Source organism: Mirounga angustirostris, unplaced genomic scaffold (assembly GCF_029215605.1).
Source record: "Mirounga angustirostris isolate CCGP_5_RB_7025 unplaced genomic scaffold, mMirAng1.0.hap1 SCAF_12, whole genome shotgun sequence".
NCBI classification, from domain to species: Eukaryota; Metazoa; Chordata; class Mammalia; order Carnivora; family Phocidae; genus Mirounga; species Mirounga angustirostris.
In genome coordinates, this window is record NW_026991720.1 from 42225866 (window position 1) to 42245408 (window position 19543).

Consider the following 19543-nt stretch of genomic DNA (forward strand, 5'->3'; position numbering starts at 1 on the left):
ATTGGCACCAGGGTCTCAACTTTGCTCCATCTAACCAGCCTCCTCTTGTCCTGAGATGTTGCAGTATGTCCACAGACCACTCGCCTATGCATAGGCCCCTTGGGGAGGCCCATCCTGTGACGACTAAAAACTCACAATTGGAAGAAAGACTGCCTGAGTTTGAATATCTGGTCTACCCCTTACTGCATGACCTAGGGCAAGGTCTGAATCTCTTTGAATCTTAATTTTTATGTCCGTGAAAAGGGGATTATGGCAGAGTTAGGTCATGGGACTATTGTGAGGATTAAATCAAATAATCTACACAAAGCATTTAGTACAGAGCCTGGTACATGGTAAGAATTTAATAGAATTAACTTCCATTATGGTGGCCCTGTTTACTAACGACTTTCTGGTGACTATACTCCCCAGTACAAGGGACACACTGAGTTATACCATTTCTGCAACATTCACCTGAGAATATCTTGGCTCTTGAACACACACTCACTTCTTTCCAGCTCTTTTATTCAGCGGCTATCACTAAGCCCACCTTACCACTCTGTGGCGACCTCTGATTCCTTGACTCTCCACTCTCTCTCTATTTTTCTGACCTCCTGGCTTTCATTTCTTTCTTTAGTCATGGTCTCTGTGGTCCAACATTTGTGTCATCCTCTTGACAAGAAGTTTAACTTCCTTGCTTTATTGTGTTCCCATGTTACCAGCAAAACCTGGCCATGGGTTAATTTAAGTATCTCTTTTCTCATTCTTGTATGTTGGGACTGTTGCAGTAGTCCACATAAAGGGCAGTGGTGGCTTGAACCAAGCTAGCATGACAGGGGATATGCTCAAGGATTTGCTGAACATCTTAGCAAGGCATCCGAAGCTATTTATGTCTACCCCTCATTTCTTTCATCTAGGACCTCCAATCCCCCACGCTATGTTCTGCCCGTTGTGAATCACTTGTAATCCTCTGATGCACCTAGCTTTTTCCCTCTGTTATTACCTGAATATTTGTGTCTCACCAAAATTCATGTTAAAGCCCCAACTCCCAATATGACTATATGTGCAGACAGGGCCTTTATGGAAGTGGTTTGTCATAAAGATAAGGTCCTGATCTGACAGGATTAGCAGCTTTATTAGGAGACACTAGAGAGCTTGTTTTCTCTCTCTCCATGTGAGGACATATTGAGAAGGCAGGAAGAGCGCTCTCACCAGGAGCCGACCCTGCTGGCACCCCATCTCACACTCCCAGCCTCCAGAGCTCTGAGGATATAAGTGTGTGTTGTTTAAGCCCCCCAGTCTGTGGTATTTTGCTATGGCGCACTGAGTAGACTAAGACATGATGCCAAGAGAAAAACACCTATAAAATTATAGCTGTATTTATGCAAATGTCTTGGCAACACAGGGACACACTAATAATAGCAGCATCTTTATGTGAGAACAACTCATTCATGCTGAGTTTAAGCCAGCAGCCTCTGTTTTAATATCACCCTGATAGGGCCAGTGTCTTGTCAGTGATTTTTCCTCATATCAAGAAGCCTGATACATGCTCCTCTGAAGGAAGAATTTTAATGATAAACAGATATGAGGATGGGGTGCTTTTGACTTTTCTCCTTAATCTTAGTGGTCATCTGATAATCATGTAGACCAGGTTATGTGGGTTGGGCTTGATATCATCAAGAAATTTCCTTTATATTTTCATTTGCATTATTGTTGCTCCTGAGGCATACAACATTTCGATTTTTTTGGTTTCAATAGTTCAATATAATGGTCTATAATTTTCAAATTATAATAACATAACATCTTTTTTTTTTTTTTCGAGAGAAAGCGTTTTAAAACTTTGACAAACATGCAATTTGTTTAAACCATTATAAATGATAAGCTCCCCACCCTTGCTCTCACTCTCCCCAACTGCACCCAAAAAACTTAATAGTCCTTTCACATATTTTTTTAAAGATTTTATTTATTTGAGAGAGAGCGCGCGCGCATGCGCGCGCGTGCACACGAATGGGGGAGGGGCAGAGGCAGAGGGAGAAGCAGACTCCCAGCTGAGTAGGGAGCCAGAGGTGGAGCTTGATCCCAGGACCCTGGGATCATGACCTGAACAGAAGGCAGATGCTTAACTGAGCCACCCAGGTGTCCTTCCCTTCCAATATTGCAAGTGGGATTCATAATATGGGGTGGGCTAGACTTTTATCATAGCATAAGCTTTTAAAATTTTGATTTTAAGATTTTACATATCAGCAGCTATATGCCTGTGTGGTTTGTTTGATCAGCATAGTGCTTAACAAGAATTGAGTTTGAATGCCTGTAGGGGGGGCACGCATTCTCTACTTGCCCTGAGGGTCCATCTTTGCCTGTCCCTTCCCTGGGCTCTTTCACACAATTGTTCCTCAAGGCATTTGAGATGGCAACTCCTGCTCCATATTGAGGTGCTGTGTTTTGTAAATAAACCTTTTTTATTGAAATAAACTACATAAAGTACACAAATCATAAGCGTATAATTTGGTGAATTATCACAAAGGGAACACATCCATGTAATTACCATCAACAACAAAAAGAACATTATTAGCGCTAGAATCCTCCTGTCTTCAGTTTTTTCTCCCCTAAAGCAAATGCTAAGACAAAGATATGGGCACCCATGCTTTAAGAAGCACAGTGAATATCTGAATTTCTGACATACATATACAACTTTATCAGCTGTCTTTTGGTTTGTGTTTCCTTGTTTCATTATTTTTTATCCTTTTATTTGACTATCCTTTTACTTTCCCTTTAAAATTATATCATTATATTTAAGGTATATACCTTTTATAAGCAAACTGAAGTAGGTATGTCTTAAACCTACTCTGACAATCGTGCTATTTTATTTGAAGTACTTAGTCCACGTACACTAAATGCAATTATCTGTATACTGGAGGTTAAATGTACCAGCTTATTTGTCCTACCTGTTCTAATAATTTTAACATTTTTCTTTCTCCTTTCTTAACCTTTATGGTGCTTTATGAATCTGTATGTATTTTGATGTCTTTCAGGATTTTGGAAAAACTGTTGGTCTTTATATCTTTAAATATTATTTCTGTCTACTCTTTTATCTTTTTTTTGGGAATCCTTTTCCCTGGGCCCATGTGTTATTTTCTGTCTGTGTTTTCCATCCTTTTGTTTCTTCATGCTTCAATCTTATTATTTTCTGACCTATCTTCCAGTTTATTGATTTTCTCTGCAGCTATGTTTAATTTGCTGCTACACTCATCGATTGTATTTTTAGCTTCTGTTATTTTACATTTTCTAGTTTCTCAACTTGGTCAAGCTTTCCTCTCTAAGAATTCTTCACTTAAAATGCTCCTGATCTGACCACTGGAGTTTTTCCAGAAAGAATTAGCAAATAAAAAACAGACTTGAACATTCATGAGAAATTAAGCCCGGTTAATGTGGCAGACTATGGATTAGACTAGAACACAACTTTTTAACAATAGATGGTGAAATTTCAGTGATTCACTTGTTGATTATTTTTTGCAACACTAAACTCCAAGCTGATATCCTTGCCACCTCTAAATTCTTGCCCTCTGAAAGAACACACAGCTCTGTAGAATGTGGGTTACAACACCGTAGTTAAGGAAATATAATGAAAATAAGTTATTTCATCCTCACCCAGGGATTTTGCTTTTCAGCATTTGCGGGATGATGGTGAGTCCCTTCATTCCTACGGTCACAGGGATAAAAAGTGGGGCTGCTGTTTGCAGTAAAGATTGAAGGAGTTTTCTTCCATAGGTACCACCTGTGACCCAAGCTTCTCTCACCATCTCTGTACTTCTCAGTAGTGCCTTTGGTTTTCATCCTGGTCACTGTAGCCCAGCTCAAGAGATTGGAGAATTTCAGGCTATCAGCAATGAATGGCGAAGTTTTTCTTATAAGTGAAGTGCCATATTTTTCCTGTATTGCGGTTCAGGAATAAATTCCCAAGAACTCCCCATTGCCGTTACTGCAACTGAGAGACACAGCACAGGTTGAAATGCACCAAACAGCCCCTTCTGAAGGTCATCGACCGCTGCTTCTTGTTAGCGTTTAATACTTAAAAAAATTTTTTTTGTGTTTTCCCTACATTTTGATTCAAATTAAACTCATATCACAGCCATCTTGTTCCTAGAGCTCAGGAGTCCAAGCCTGTCTTAGGCTGGACCCTCCAGGAATCCCACCTGCCCACTCTCTTCTTTGACCTATAGAATAGGACTCTCTCCTTGATTATGTTTTCCTTTTTGTTTTGTTTTGTTTTATTTATTTATTAGAGAGAGAGAGCAGAGGGAGGGGCAGAGGGAGAGGGAGAGAGAATCTTCAGCAGACTTCTAGCTGAGCACGAACCCGATGCCGGGCTCGATCTCATGACCCTGAGATCATGACCTGAGCCGAAATCAAGAGTTGGACGCTCAACCTACTGAGCCAGCCAGGTGCCCCATGATTATGTTTTCCTTTTGAACATGACCCCTATCAGTTTAGGCTCTACCCATCTCTGTGAGAGTTCTCATTTCACAGATCATTTTTAAAGTTGAAAATATTTCACCATTCCCCCTCTAAGTGTGATGCATTCACACTTCAACTGTGCTGGACATTCCCCCAGTCCACACTTAAACATCCTGATCCCAGATATTATCTTATGTCCTTATATCGTGCCCACAAGTGGTGTTGCATATCACTTATTTTTCAAAAACAATGTCCACAGACTTAAATCTGCAAAATACTTGAGACTTCACATTTATTACTGAATAGAGATAATTCTGGTCCATTTGCTGGGATGTATTTTAAGCTCATAATATGGTATGATACTGTACTATCACCTTAGTGAACTACAGAGGCTGCTGTGTAGAGGAAGGATGGAACTCTAGAGAATCCCTTGGTGGCACTGATAACGGTATTTTCAAGTGGGCTTTATAGTGAGTTGTTTTTATAATGGAATCTTATGGATATATAGATGTCTTAAACTTGCTGAAAGAAAACTCCAAATATGGGTTTTGTGTCCCTATAGAAATTACTCTCGAATTTGCTGATGCCTTTTGGACTGGATAGTATGCTATTTCTATTGGTAAAATAATCGAAAGTGAGGAGGCACAGGAATTTTGCACACAGCTAATTCTGTCCCACCTGCACAGTTACTTACCTGTGATAGCCAGCTGAGTCACAAAGAAGGTCATTCTTGACTTCCTCTTCCTCCTCCACATAGAGAACAGCACCATGGAGTTTCCAACAATGGTGAAAACAAACAGGATCCACAGAGTTATCATCTGCTCAGTCTGTGAGAAACAAAGCAACACAAAACCAGTGTACCAGTGAGAACCAGGGTACTTTACAGAACACAAGGCTCAGGCTTTGCTACTGGAATGTCTTCCTCCTGATCGCAAATCCTCACCTGTCAAAGCTCTACTCTCAAGAGAACAGAGGCACAGCGGTCCTTACTTACATTGATGGCGGTGTAAATTGATGCAACCTTAAAAAAAAATCTATTTGGAAATATATGCCAAGAAACAAAAGAATGTATATGTATTCTTTGGCCAAGCAATTGTTTTAAGTCTCTACGAAAGAATTCAAGGTATGAAAAAGAATACTACAGTAGCAAAGATGTGGATATTTATTGTAAGAATAAACTGGAAATTGTTTAAAGATAACAAGATAGTTAAGTAAATGAAGCACTTCAGTTCTGTGAACTATTATGTAGTTATTAACAATGGCAACCATGAAGATTATATAGCAACATTAAACATACTTATAACAGTAAGTGGAAAAACATGGTAAAATTATATATTGGGTATGATTATAACTGTGCAAAATTAATACATGTAGAAAAAAGACTGAAGTAGACTAAAATGCTAAGATTGGTTATTTTAGGGTATCCTACTCTTTTTCTTTTGACAGAATTTTATAATATAGTAATACTAAAGTTTCACTGAGTAATACATAAATAGTAAATAATGGGGAAAAAGCAGGAATGCTACTCATTTAAAATGCCAAGTCCTTTTTAAGAAGTTTTCCACAATCCCTTCAAATGGAGCTTTCCATCTGTTTAAAAATCCATGGCCCAGAATAAGCAGAGGCCCAGGGTGCTGGGACAGGCTGACCAAAGGGACAAAGCAGAGCGAGGCCATGGGTGAAGAGAATGGGGCCAAGGGTATTCAGAGGCAAGCTTGAAATCAAAAGCCAAGACACATTAGCCCAAAAGGTCTGGGCAGAATGCTGGTAAGAATGCACAAGTCTAATATTGGAATCTGAAGTGCTTCTCTTATTTGGTGGAGATAAGAATAGCCTGAAGATACCCATTGAGATGATAAAATTTCATGTGTCAACTTGGCTAGGCGATAATGACCACTTGCTTGGTCAAACAGTAGTGTAAAACGTGGCTCTGAAGGTATTCTGTAGATGTGACTAATATCTACATTCAACTTGAGTTTAAATACAGCAGATAACCCTCAATAATATGGGTGGGACTCATCCAATGAGTTGAAAGCCTTAAGAGTAAAAGCTGAGGTTTCCCAGCAAGAATTCCTTGAGAAACATAGGAAACATGCCTGAGTTTCCAGCCAGCTGTCTCCTTTATGAATTTCAGACTTGTCAGGCCCATAATCACATGAGCAACTTTCTTAAAGCAAATATCTCTCTTTCTCTCTCTTGCCTCTCTGTCTCTGTTTCTGTATTCCTATTAGCTATTTTCTGTGGAGAACCTTAATATACTCTCTAAGTATCTGAGACATCACAGTAGCACTTTTTCTTATATTAAATTAAAGTTATGCAATAACAGATGCATTAATTCTTAAAACCTTAACAATTCAGGGGTGCCTGGCTGGCTCAGTTGGTAGAGCATGTGACTCTTGATCTCGGGGTCATGAGTTCAAGCCCCACACTGGGTATAGAGATTACTTAAAAAAAACTATAACAATGCAGATAAGGCTCAAAGCCCCTTTGCCACCACTCTCTGTCTTAATCAACTCCTTTCTCCCAGAAGGTAAATATCATTTTGATTACATTATCTTTCCAATCCTTTGAAAAATACTTTATAAGTGGATGCATGTGTATACACCCACACACCCATAGCAAATAAACAGTAGTGTGTGTGTGTGTGTGTATGTGATTAGCAATTTGGTATTTACTATACTCTGTATATATTGTGCATATTGCTTTTTTTCGGTCAGCTGGAGAAATGGCTAAATAAAAGGTGATACTTTCATACAGTGCAGTAAAATATTTCAGTTAAAAGAAATGGATTAGATTTGCTAAAACAAAATATGTTGACAATATAGAGAAGATTCTAGACTGAGGGAGGGGAGGGAGCTGGTGAGTGTACTAAGTCGGCTCCATACTCGAAGCCACTGTCCTCCCCAAGCATTTCTGGGGTTCCCTGGTGCTGCCAGGTGGAAACCTAAACCTGGTCTGCCAGGTTCCAGGGCTGGGGCAGTTTCTCATGATTTCTCCTCCAGCCCCATCCTTTCCAGAAGTCCAGGCTGAAGCTAGCATCTCCATGAGTCCTGTACTTTATCAAACTGATATTTTGGTTCTCCATCTCAGATTTACAGATGGGTTCCTGAGGCCCTGGGAAGAGGTCAGAGCCTTGAAACAGCAGAAGGTTGAAGTTAGGGGGCATTGTGGTAGTGTTGGGGGGCAGGGTGTGCAACTGGAGCGGGAGGACCACGTGGTTGATAACCTCTGCTACCTTGAAAGGCACAGGTGGCAGATACCTCCAGCATGCTTACTAATCTCCCATTTGGAGGACAGTCTTTGCTCAGTGCCAGGTTCTACACTTTTTCTCTGGTCCTTTTTTGACCAGATGGGTCACCTTCTTCTGGAAGATTCATTTCTCTAGCAGTCTAGATATGGGTGGCATAGAGAAAGCATCAAGAATGGAAACTATTATGAAAAGGGCTAGTCTGAGTGGAGTGAGGGAGTGGTTTTAGTAAGAGGATTCTCTTCTTCGAGATAGATGGACAGTTGTCAGGAGCAGATGCAGCAGGGGAGGCCTTTGATGTGCCAGAACCATGTTCCCCTTTCAGCAGCTGGTGTGCAGATGGTGGAGCATAAATAAGTGGTTTGAACTTGAAGGACCTGCCTTTTAAAACTTTAGAGCAACCTGGGGACCAACGTGAGAAACTAGGTGGCTTAGACATCTGTTGGCAGAAGGTCTCCCTGACACTGTGCCGCTGATGGCTGATAGAGTTAGGGGCCAGTGTGGGGGATGAGGCACCTATGTCCCCAGTATGGTCCTAATATAGTGTGCTATCAGGGAGGGTGATGGGGTCCTGGGAGTGTTTATGGTTCAGGAAAAGATAAGGAGACCCTAGAGCAGGTGGTGTGGCAGATATGGGCATGCAAAGTCCTGTCAAGCCCTGTTGAGAATACAAATGAGAGACTGTCCAAGATTTTCTCCTGTTTCTTTCAGGAAATCTGTTTCACAGGGAGAAACATTTCGATGTCTTAACGTAATTTCTTTTTTCAAATTAGAGAACACTGTGTCATGTCCAGCAAATTTTCTCAGCCTGGGCGATGGTGGTGTGGGGAGGTTATTTCCACACTTGTCCAGGACTCAGTTGATTTCTGTTGAGCTCTTTCAGCCTCAGATGAAGAAGAAAGGGAAAAGTTAGAAGGTTTGTGAAGTTTCTTTGTCAGATTAGAAATCCAGATCTCCACGGTGAGTGGGCAGACAGAGAAGGAGGCATGCTATTCTGCTGGCGATGGTGGGGTGTCAGGAAGGTGGTGGATACAGGGCTGTTTTCCTTACTGAGACTGTCTTCACCAGCAGCACCTACAGCTCTGCTCAGCAGTCCAGGCCCCTAGCAGGTTGAAAGCAGCTGGCCATGTCTCTTCCATGGAGTCTGTGGCATTCGGTGGACTTCCCACAGAAATCTGCCCCCACTCAGCCTCCTGTAATGGAATCCCCTGTGGCCGGTCTCTGCTCACTTCTTCTCCAGGGAGAGACTCTTACTTCAGATGAGAGAGTAAATGAGTCTCTCTGCTCTGCCCTCAGAACGTCTTAACTACTCTATACCTTATAGAAATTCCTCCAATTTTGCAGCAGGTGAGGTCAAACTTCCCTATTTTCTACTTCCGACACAGAACTTTTTTTTTTTTTTTAAGATTTTATTTATTTATTCATTTGACAGAGACAACGAGAGCAGGGAGAGGGAGAAGCAGGCTTCCCGCTGAGCCAGGAACCCGACGCGGGACTCGATCCCAGGACCCTGGGACCATGACCTGAGCCAAAGGCAGTCGCTTAACCAACTGAGCCACCCAGGCGCCCCGACACAGAACTTTTTTCAACTAAAATTATACCCTGAAGGCCTTCTGGATGAGAACTGGAAGGAGGAGGAGATTTAATCAACTGAACTCAGGTAAATTTGAACTAGAATTTTTTCCAGAATGCCTCTCTCCTCATGTTCTCCTTCCCTCACATGACTAACTGCCTGTGGTAAGTACAGTGAAGACTCGTTGCCAGAAAAACAACACTGAAGTGGGTAAACGGTTTGCTTTTCACATGGTGCTTTGGTGATTATGCTGCTGGCACTGAAGTTCAGATATCCAGAAATCAAGTTGCTCTGTAATGGAGGATACCTCTGGCCTCTCAGTGGGCACGGAGCGGCTGTGTTCTTCATCTTTGTGCAGCACAATTCTGACCCAGGCATCCAATATCTTCAAAGTAGGCTTGGAGCTCAGATCTGCTCTGCTGGGAGCACCGAGTGACAAACACTGCAAATCAAATTATCCTGGTTAGATATATCAGTGAATTGGAAGTCGGGCCTCAGGAGGGCTGGCAGAGTCGGGTGTTAGCTTGGCTGGGCCTTTTTCTTAGAAGCTTGCAGTAACTGTGCTTTGGGCTGCAGACCCAAGGCTCTCTGTAAACAGGTCAGAGTCTGTTCTCCTTGGGACTGGATGATGTCTATAGGGCAGGCTGAGCAGGACCTGTGAAATTAGGCCCCCTGCTTTACAGTTCTCTATTTGAAGACAATCTCACCTCAGAGACTTCAAGAAATTGGAAGACAGAAGAAGCTCCCACCCCCTTCTTGCTTTCTGGAGTCTTCCTACGAGCCATGTTTATTTATTTGTTTATTAATTCATTCACATTCAATTAATTGTCTATAGTATAAGGTGTTAGCACTACATCACGTAGAGTATATAAATTATACTCGGCCAAGTTTAAATCCTGTTTCATCAAGTAGTACAAGGGGCATTAAGTATGCAAACACTTACTTGTAGGATCATTTATTCATAGCGTTCTTACCCATGCGCTCACAAACACACAGACACACACAAATCCCAGGGTAATACGAGGATTTGGAAAACTATGACAACGGGAATTGAGGAAGCAAGTTCAGAGGCATTTGAGTATTACAGTCAGGTGAGTGATTTGTAGAAAAGTGGGTAGGCTTTGAAACCAGCCTGACTTGGGATCAGACTCTGCTTCTCCCTAGATATGTAATACATAGGTAAGGGATAACCTCGCTGAGTCTATTTTTTTTCATTTATAAAATGAAGATAAAGATAAAATCTGCCGCAGGACACTTGTGATGGATAGATTTTTTTTTTTTTTTTTTTTTAAGATTTTATTTATTTATTCATGAGAGACAGAGAGAGAGAGGCAGAGGGAGAAGCAGGCTCCCAAGGAGCAGGAAGCCCGATGCGGGACTCGATCCCAGGACCCTGAGATCATGACCTGAGCCGAAGGCAGACGCTTAACCATCTGAGCCACCCAGGCGCCCTGTGATGGATAGATTTGACAATGAAAATGCAAGACTTCTAGCTCAGTGCCCAAGTAGCTCAGTGCATAGTATATACACAATAAAAACTGGTTTTCCCCGTCCTTAGTTTCATGTACTATGTATAGGTTTGAGGAGTGATTTATAAATAACTCACAACCTTTTCAGGACGATGCTTGAATTCACCCTGTTCCTCCTATTTTCAGTTCCAGTCTGTTGGTATTTCACCTGAGCCTAAACGGCCCTCCACCCTTCCCCCAGGTAGGGAAGGTGTCCCAACACAGGTCTCAAAAAGCTATTGCAGAAATATAGTTGGGGATTAAATGCCCCCTAGTGGTCATGTGAGGCAAAATTCCAGCCAGATGCTCAATACTGAGTAGAAGTAATGGGTGACTTTGAAATTTTTCAGTGACTAAAGACCACGGCGTTGTCAACTCAGTTACATGGTTGTAGGCATGACTAATTGGTCTTCAACCTCAAAGTGATGAGGCCATGTAGTGACGTCATCTCTCTGCAGAACAGAAAATGAAGACCTGGGATTTAGAAGGATGAATTACAGCATTCCCTGGATGATGCTGGTGCTGCCACAGGGCTGATACTTGGGGTTTCACTCTGTAGGATAGGCTTCCAGGGCCAAAAGGATGCCTCTGAGGGTGGGCATTAAGTCTAGGTCACCACTTCAGGCTCGCATTCCGTCTTCCCCATAGAAAGTGTTTAATAAATATCTGTTGGGTGGATATACAGTTAATGACAAGTGAAAGGGTACTTATAAGTATCACAGAACAGGTTATCTGAAATGGGAATTATCTCAGGAAATACCAGACATTTAGTTGGGTGACACTAGCTAATGTTGGTTATGCCAGACTCGTCTGAGAGAAAAACACGATTTATCCAAATTCAAGGAATGGTGATCCTCTCTTCCGGAGGAGTCCTGGAAACTGGAATTAAAAGTGTAAAGTATCTTAAACAATTATAGGGTAAGTAGGAACTAATATTATTGGAGTGAATCCCATTAATCTAGCACCTGACTTACTTAGTTTGTCATGTATAGTAGATACTTAATAAGTGTTTGTTCTTGATTGATTGTCATGGACCAAACATTTGAGAAGCTTTACATATTGCTCACAGGTATCACAAACTGACGATTGAGATGTCACTGTCCCCAACTTTATACATAAGGAAATGGGGTTCGTGGAATATGTGGTTCATAAGCAATGTAGGTGGGCTGTGAACATAGCTTTACTTGACTGTAAAGTCCCTGCCCTACTTACGAGAGTGGTTTTCTGTTCCAATTTGGGGTCAGGATTGGTGAAGCTGACTCATTGACTTTCAATTTTCATTCATTTTCCTCTGGCCCAGAACTTGTCTGAAGCTGGGTTTCTGGGGCTGGGTCAGTTTCATGACTGTGTCCAGTAGGACTGAGTGTGTAAGGTCAATGCTCCATATGTGTTTGGATGGATGGACACTGGAGCAGTGGAAGGTGCCCACGCAACTGTAGTCATAAATATTACACAAGATGCAGCTGCATCATCTGTCCCAGGAATCACAGAACTTTCTGTACCACTTACATTTTCATGGCTCATTTTATGATTATTGTTATTTTTGTGATGTTGAAGATGAATCTCTCGAACACAGGAAAGAGCAAATATATCTTACTTCCCAAGAGAGGAAATGAAATCTCAGAGAGGTTATGATTCAGCCTCAGTTCTCAGGGAGCAGCCGGCAAAGAAACTCTGCTCTCCTGTCACTGAGACTCATATGCCACCTGTCATTCACAGCACACAGGCTCTGAGGCTGCTCAAAGCTCTATTAATTTGCTTGGGTAGGCTACAAATATCCAAAGCAAAGATCTGAAAATGTCTAATTCCACTGAGGCTGAATCACCACGCAATGCAGGGAGCACACAATTCAAAGCGAGGCAGGTAGGAACAGACTACAAAGCTTTGGATTCCTGAAGCTGCTTAATTAGACTTGAGGAATGAGATCCACTGAGGGCTCTAGAAACCCCTGGGCAGTAACCATTTCTGCATGGTTGGGAACCTCTCATTTGGGAGGTTGTCCCACCTTCTCCCTATTTCTCACTCCACCCGCTGCTTCAGGGACACTGCCAGGGAATGGTTGACTAGAAGGCTCGGAGGTAAGACTGAGCTTGCTGCAGAGCACATACTTTGGCTTCACCCCCACCACCGCCTCCTCCTAATGATGCCCCTTTTGAGAATCTGCAATTTCACCACCTTCCCAGTAACCATCTGGGAGACACCTATGCAAATACTGTTGAATTACTGTCATCAAGTCATCTGTCTGCATTCACCTTTTCAAACTATTTTACCTAGAACTATGGGAATTCCATGTAGGATTACCCAGGATAACCTTCATTTCTAGTACTCAGTTATCAATTATGAAAAAAATATATAACAAGACTTCTAAAATAATTACTATTGCAAAAAAAGAAAAGTATATAAAGCTACATATAAGTCTGGATGTTATTTTTTTTAATTTTTTTTAATTCTTATGTTAATCCCCATACATCATTAGTTTTAGATGAAGTGTTCCATGATTCATTGTTTGTGCATAACACCCAGTGCTCCATGCAGAATGTGCCCTCCTCAATACCCACCACCAGGCTAACCCATCCTCCCACCCCCCTCCCCTCTAGAACCCTGTTTGTTTTTCAGAGTCCATCGTCTCTCATGGTTCGTCTACCCCTTCGATTTTCCCCGCTTCATTCTTCCCCTCCCGCTACCTTCTTCTTCTTCTTTTTTTTTTTCTTAACATATATTGCATTATTTGTTTCAGAGGTACAGATCTGAGATTCAACAGTCTTGCACAATTCACAGCGCTTACCAGAGCACATACCCTCCCCAGTGTCTATCACCCAGTCACCCCATCCCTCCCACCACCCCCCACTCCAACAACACTCAGTTTGTTTCCTGCGATTAAGAATTCATCATATCAGTGAGATCATATGATACATGTCTTTCTCTGTTTGTAAGTCTGGATGTTAATTCAAGTTTCAAATTTTTTGTATGGCTTTTCATATCATTTTAACAGGGGCCCAGGACAGGGATGTAGGTTGCACTCTCTGACTAGGAGCTGGTGGGAGTAACTGACAGGAGATCTCCTGCTTGAAGAATCAAGAATGTGAATGGGGTGGAAGGTATTGTCACAGCCCGGGTCTGTTGAGGTTGACAGCATGGCCATGGACCAAGCCAGTCCCAAAGAGTTATGGACCTAGAGTCATTCTGTGAACTCCCATGTAGTATATCTGGGGGAGAGGCATTTGCCCTGAGGGGAGAACCTTGGCATCTATCTATCTGTCTATCTGTCTGTCTATCTATCTATCTATATATCTATCTATCTATCTATCTATCTATCTATCTATCTATCTATCTATCTATCTATCTATCTATCTACCTACCTATCCATCTATATGTTGGTATAGAAGTGATACTCAGACCAGAAGTGGAAAACTGGCCTTGAAATCATGTTGTTGTGAATATACACATACTGGTTTTCATTCTGTATAATCAAGTTCAACAAACATTTATTGAGAATCTAGTTCTAAAATTCAACATAGTTTGGGGATAGAAGGAAGGCTAAGACAAGGAGCTCATGGTCTGATGGTGGAGGCATAAATGTAAAAAATAAAAATTTACTGTGAGCTACGATAATGGAGATTTTATAGAACTCCAGATAAGGGACATGCAGTAGAACTTTAGGAAAGGCTGGTCATGGTTGGTCAAAACGTATATCTTGGAGAAATTAATGTGAATTGAGTCTGAAAAAAATTAGTAGACATAGCCTAGGAAAGAGTAGGGTGCCTGACAATAATATAAGTGAAGGCAGAGGTTGAAAACTTTCAGGTTAGTGAGGACAGATAAGGGCCACTCAGGAACATTAAATGTGGTCACAGAGCAATGAAAGGCTTAATAATGAGAAATTGGACCTGTGTCCTGAAAACCAACTATTTCAAATGGGCATCCTAGGTGTCTGTCCTGAGTTAGGAGAACTTGCTACCAAAAGAAGAAAAGAATTCTCTATCAGCAACCTTCTCTAGTTGTCTTCATTGCTTCAAGTGCCTTTGCCGTACCTCTCAACACCACCATCACGAGTAACAGAAGACAACAATTTTATCTTCTTCAAACTGGGACTGCACAGCGAAGTGATTCACCGCCTAACATTTATTTCTCAGTTTAGCCTCTAGGACATATTAAATAACTGCATCAGCTCTTTCTATTCTAACCAGAAAGGGTTATTTATTGGTCTGAAGTGTTTTATCATTACTGCCATGGGTTATATTTCATGTTTAATTTGCAATGTTAATTTCCCACTGCCTAATTGTTCTCATTTCAATCAGGGTTTGGTGCACGAGACTGCATTTGGATGGGACTGTCTGATTCAGCTTTTTGGGTACTAGTGAATCTTTGAATTCTACCTGCAACAGAAATGCCGGTGCCCCACATTCATTTCAGTGTGAGTCCCTTCTTGTGATTCATTCTTGGATCACAAGAGGACATCTAGATTAATCACAAATAGGGTGTATTGGAAGTTTTGGGCAATTAAATTCTGGGGTTCCATCTGAATTCCCATAATATACCAGACCACAGATATTAGAAATCATCTGAAAACCCACTGGGCTGCAAGTTCAGGTAGTAATTAATGTTTGTTGAACAAACGAATGGAGCTCCTCCTATGTACCAAGAACTGAGATTAACATTTGAATTTGCTATTTGAGCTCTAGACTCTTGAAATAGAAAACTAACATTTGGATAAATTAGGTCCAAATCTCTACAACATAGTAGAAACTGAATAATTACTATGTAATAAAAATACCAAAAAACTATTCTTCCTGATGATCTACATAATTAAAAAAATAAGCCGCCAGGGGATGTCTGGGTGGCTCAGTCAGTTAAGTGACCAACTCTTGGTTTCGGCTCAGGTCATGATCTCAGGATGGTGGGATCCAGTCCCAAGACGGGATCCATGCTCAGCGTGGAGTCTGCCTGAGGTTCCTTCTCTCCGTCTTCTCCTCCTCCTGCTCACATGCGAGCGTGTTCTCTCCCTATTTCTCTCTAAATAAATAAATAAATACAATCTTAAAATTCTATTAAAAAAAAAGCCTCCAGGAATTTGTTTTCTGTTCTAGGGGTACTAATAAATGGGGGAAAGTGTCCAAGGAATCTTTCTCCCTGGGACCCCATTGCAGTACAGACTCTGAGGACTTTAATCTGTACTTTCCAGTCCATCCAGGAAGCTCACAATCAAGTAGCTAAAAGAAACCAGGAGAAGTTAAGCAAACAAAGAGCAGGAGCAGACGTGAAGCCAGGTTATGGAATAGATGAGAATGGGTAGCGGGAAGGGGCATGAAAGGCGCTCAGGACAAGGATTCCAGGGAGATCATCCTGAACTCTTGGTGACTTCATTTTCAGGAGAGTCTAAATGGCTAATTGTTAGTTTGCACCCAATTCATATAACTGGTAGTCTGCCTTGGTTTCCATTTGTCCTTTGGTTCCCTTGCCTGCATTTCTGGGTCTCCTACATGTTCTCTGAGTCTTGCAAGCCTCCCCTGCCCAGGGTAGGACCCTAGTCCCTCCACCTCTCGCCAGTCATTCCGTGGGAGCCTATCTGAGGCCTACAGGTGCAACCATCTGCCTAGCTGCGAGCATCACCCTCACCTGAACCTCTTGGATTTTGATGGGGTTGGCCACATCACCTTGGGCCTATGCTCAGGAGCCTCAGTTACCCCAGCAGGGACCACCTGTCCCCTAGAGACTGGTCCTCTAGGCTGATGCCTGCCTCTGTCTAAACCACCTTCCTACTATTCTCTACTTGCCATGGAAGTCTAAACACACTTTGTGGTTCAGCCCATCTCAATGATGATAGAAAAATGATGCAAATGATTGGAAAAGTCGATTTTCAGAGAAACAGATAACTCCCAGGTCGCGTGTGTAATTCAGGAATCACTAACAAAATCTCAACTGGGGGCTGGAGTGGGGAAAAATTACAAGGGGAGCGATATGGGAAAATGGAGAAATAAAGAAATGGGGGAATTCACTAAATTCCTGAATCCAACTGTGGCTCTGAAAGTGCATAACCATAATTATTTAAAGACCACATCCCTCTCCCCCCACACCTGGGTCATTACTAGAGAGATGCTGGCACTGCCCAGACCTTTTCATGTGTGAGGCTCGGGCCAGGACATTCTCTGGAACTCCTCCTCCCTCTGTTTGGCATATGCTGTCACAAAGTTGTCTTGCTTTCAGATGGCTTTTAGAACCTCCCTTGAGGTTTCTCTGCAGAAAAAAATTGATCCTTTCATTTGCTCTTATGGAAATGTAACAATTTTCTCAGTTTTTGTTTCCCTTTAAATTTTTATTTTTAGGGGCGCCTGGGTGGCTCAGTCATTGAGCGTCTGCCTTCGTCTCCGGTTGTGATCCCAGGGTCCTGGGATCAAGCCCCGCATCGGGCTCCCTGCTCAGAGGGAAGCCTGCTTCTCCCTCTCCCACTCCCCCTGCTTGTGTTCCCTCTCTCGCTGTGTCTCTGTCTGTCAAATAAATAAGTAAAATCTTTTTAAAAAAATTTTATTTTTAAACTTAGGAAGCTTTTGCTCATCTCAAAATCAGTCTGATAATTATACTTTTTTTCTAGCTCTTTTGTAAAAACTTAGTTCCAAAATATAACTGAAATTGACCTTACAACCTCACGTGATGTAAGAATCATCACCCACCCACCTACCCTCTATTTTTACTGCCAAAATACGCATTCCTTCTTACTGATTTTTGCAGTTTCTTTGTAGTATTAAGTTCATTTATGTACAAGAATTTTATTTTCAGGGCAAACCATTTGTTATTATTGATCTGTCAATTATTGTGCTAATTCTGAAATGTTTTTGCTTAATGCAGATTTATATTTATTAAAAGCTGATAGGGAAAAATCCCTCTTCCTCATTAGCATTTATATTAAAATCTCTTAGTTTTTCTCACCTGTTTTTTTATGAGCTTTTGAATTATTTTGTCACAATAAAACAATCACATTGAAGTTTTGACTAAAATTGTTTTAAACATTATAAGGTAATTTGGGGAGAACTGACAACTTCACAAAATTTAATCTTCCTATCCTGAAGCACCACGTTTTTTTATTTGTTCAAATATTTTCTATATTTCAGTAGTGCTTAGCATTAAGAATTAATGCTATCTTAAATTTGACTAGTGCTTTCCAGTTTGTATTTTCATGAAGCTTCCACAGGCTGGCCAGGAGCTCTGACTTAGATATCCAGAGATTACAGCTCTGTCCTATCTCTACCATTTACTGTCCTGTGTGATCTTGGGAAGATCACTTTACCTTTCTGGGTCTCATGTGCCCAAAAAGGTGGTTCTGTTAGGTTAGTCCACAGGTTCCATGGGAAGGAACATGATGTGGCATCTTCTGAGGTGTGTTCTAGGGACCATTGTCCCCATGGCAAATTATTAGAGGTAACATCCTAACGTTCTGTGGTCCAATAAATTTGGGAAATTTTGATTAAGCAGAATTAAACTGGTTTCTTTTCTGTAAGACTTCTCAGAAACTTAAATAGGCTAATACATTATATATGATGAATATAATAGGTGCTCTTTCCCAAACTTTTTTGGCCATACTCCTTTTTTATACACTTAGCAACTCACATAATTAGAGTTCTGTGGAACATCTTTAGGGAGTTCTGTTACAGTGGAGAATGCATGTGCTTCTGAACCAGATGGCTGGGTTCACATTTTTGGACAATCAACTATTGTGTGAACCTATCTTCAACGCGCCTCACCTCTTCTCTCTGTAAATCAAGGATAATAATGCCTGTTTCAGAGTTGCAGGAATTTCATTCACAGTTCTGATCACCAACAGCCCCTGACTTTCCCAGAGGGAGGCTGTTATTTTCTTGCTCCATTGATATCAGATCAGATCATGAACTTACTTTGGCCAATGAATTGTGAGAAGTGATGTGCATCACTTCTGGGCAGAAGCTAAAAGAGCCAGGGCAGGTTCACCATTTTCTGTCTGTCTGTCTTCTAGTCCTGGTGTTAAGGCAGCCTGTGTGGAGATGGAGATTCCATCAGCCTATGTCCCTGGTGACTACATTAAGCAGAGGTTCCTTGTTAACCTGTAATAAACACATGGCATGAGCAGGAAATAAACATTATCATTTCAACTTTCTGATAATAGCTGGTTCTTTGTTACCATAGCATAATCTAGGTTAACCTGAGTAATGAAGGGTAAATAAAATAATCGATGGAGAAGACAAAGTGCTTGGCAGTTAGCATTCAATAGATTATTCTAAGTTTTATTTTGGGCAAATAGTTTCTGTATTCTTGAATACCTTTTGCATTTTTATCCCAACCTAGGCAAAAAAAAAAAAAAATCCTCAAAAGGAACTAAATGCATTGGAAAGAAAATCAAATTTATCCTCAGTTGAAAGAGTATCTTCTATTTGCATAGATTGCTATGTGTTGCCAAGGGCAATAGTCCAGTATACTAGATGAAAGGAAGGAAACTTGCATTTGGGCCCTAACAATATTCCATTTCATTTTTTTATTAAATTATGAGTTGTGAATAATGGTCCTTGAGCAAAGACTTCGGTTCAATATCTGTACGTGAATGGAATTCTTAGTGCCGTGGGGAGATCTCTGATCAGATGCAGAGCCTGGAACACTGCAGGCCGGGGTGAATCAGGGCTCCAGCCCAGCAGAGGAGCTGGGCAAAAGCCTTTGGGAGCTGAAAGAAGAGGAATTAAAGGGGATCCTCTTACCCCTTGTTGTTGCTTCTTCAAGGAACCCCAACACTCCTCTAGACCCTGTGATCTTCACTGTCTCTGC

At 41.4% G+C, this 19543-nt stretch overlaps 1 protein-coding gene across 1 annotated transcript in view; it reads right to left on the bottom strand.

Annotated features, from left to right (window-relative positions):
- Nucleotides 1-19543, bottom strand: part of NPSR1 (neuropeptide S receptor 1) — a 148913-nt gene that overhangs the window by 114610 nt on the left and 14760 nt on the right. Inside the window, 1 exon segment of the mRNA XM_045865118.1 lies at nucleotides 5126-5258. Within this exon segment, the coding sequence (XP_045721074.1) occupies nucleotides 5126-5258 (133 nt within the window).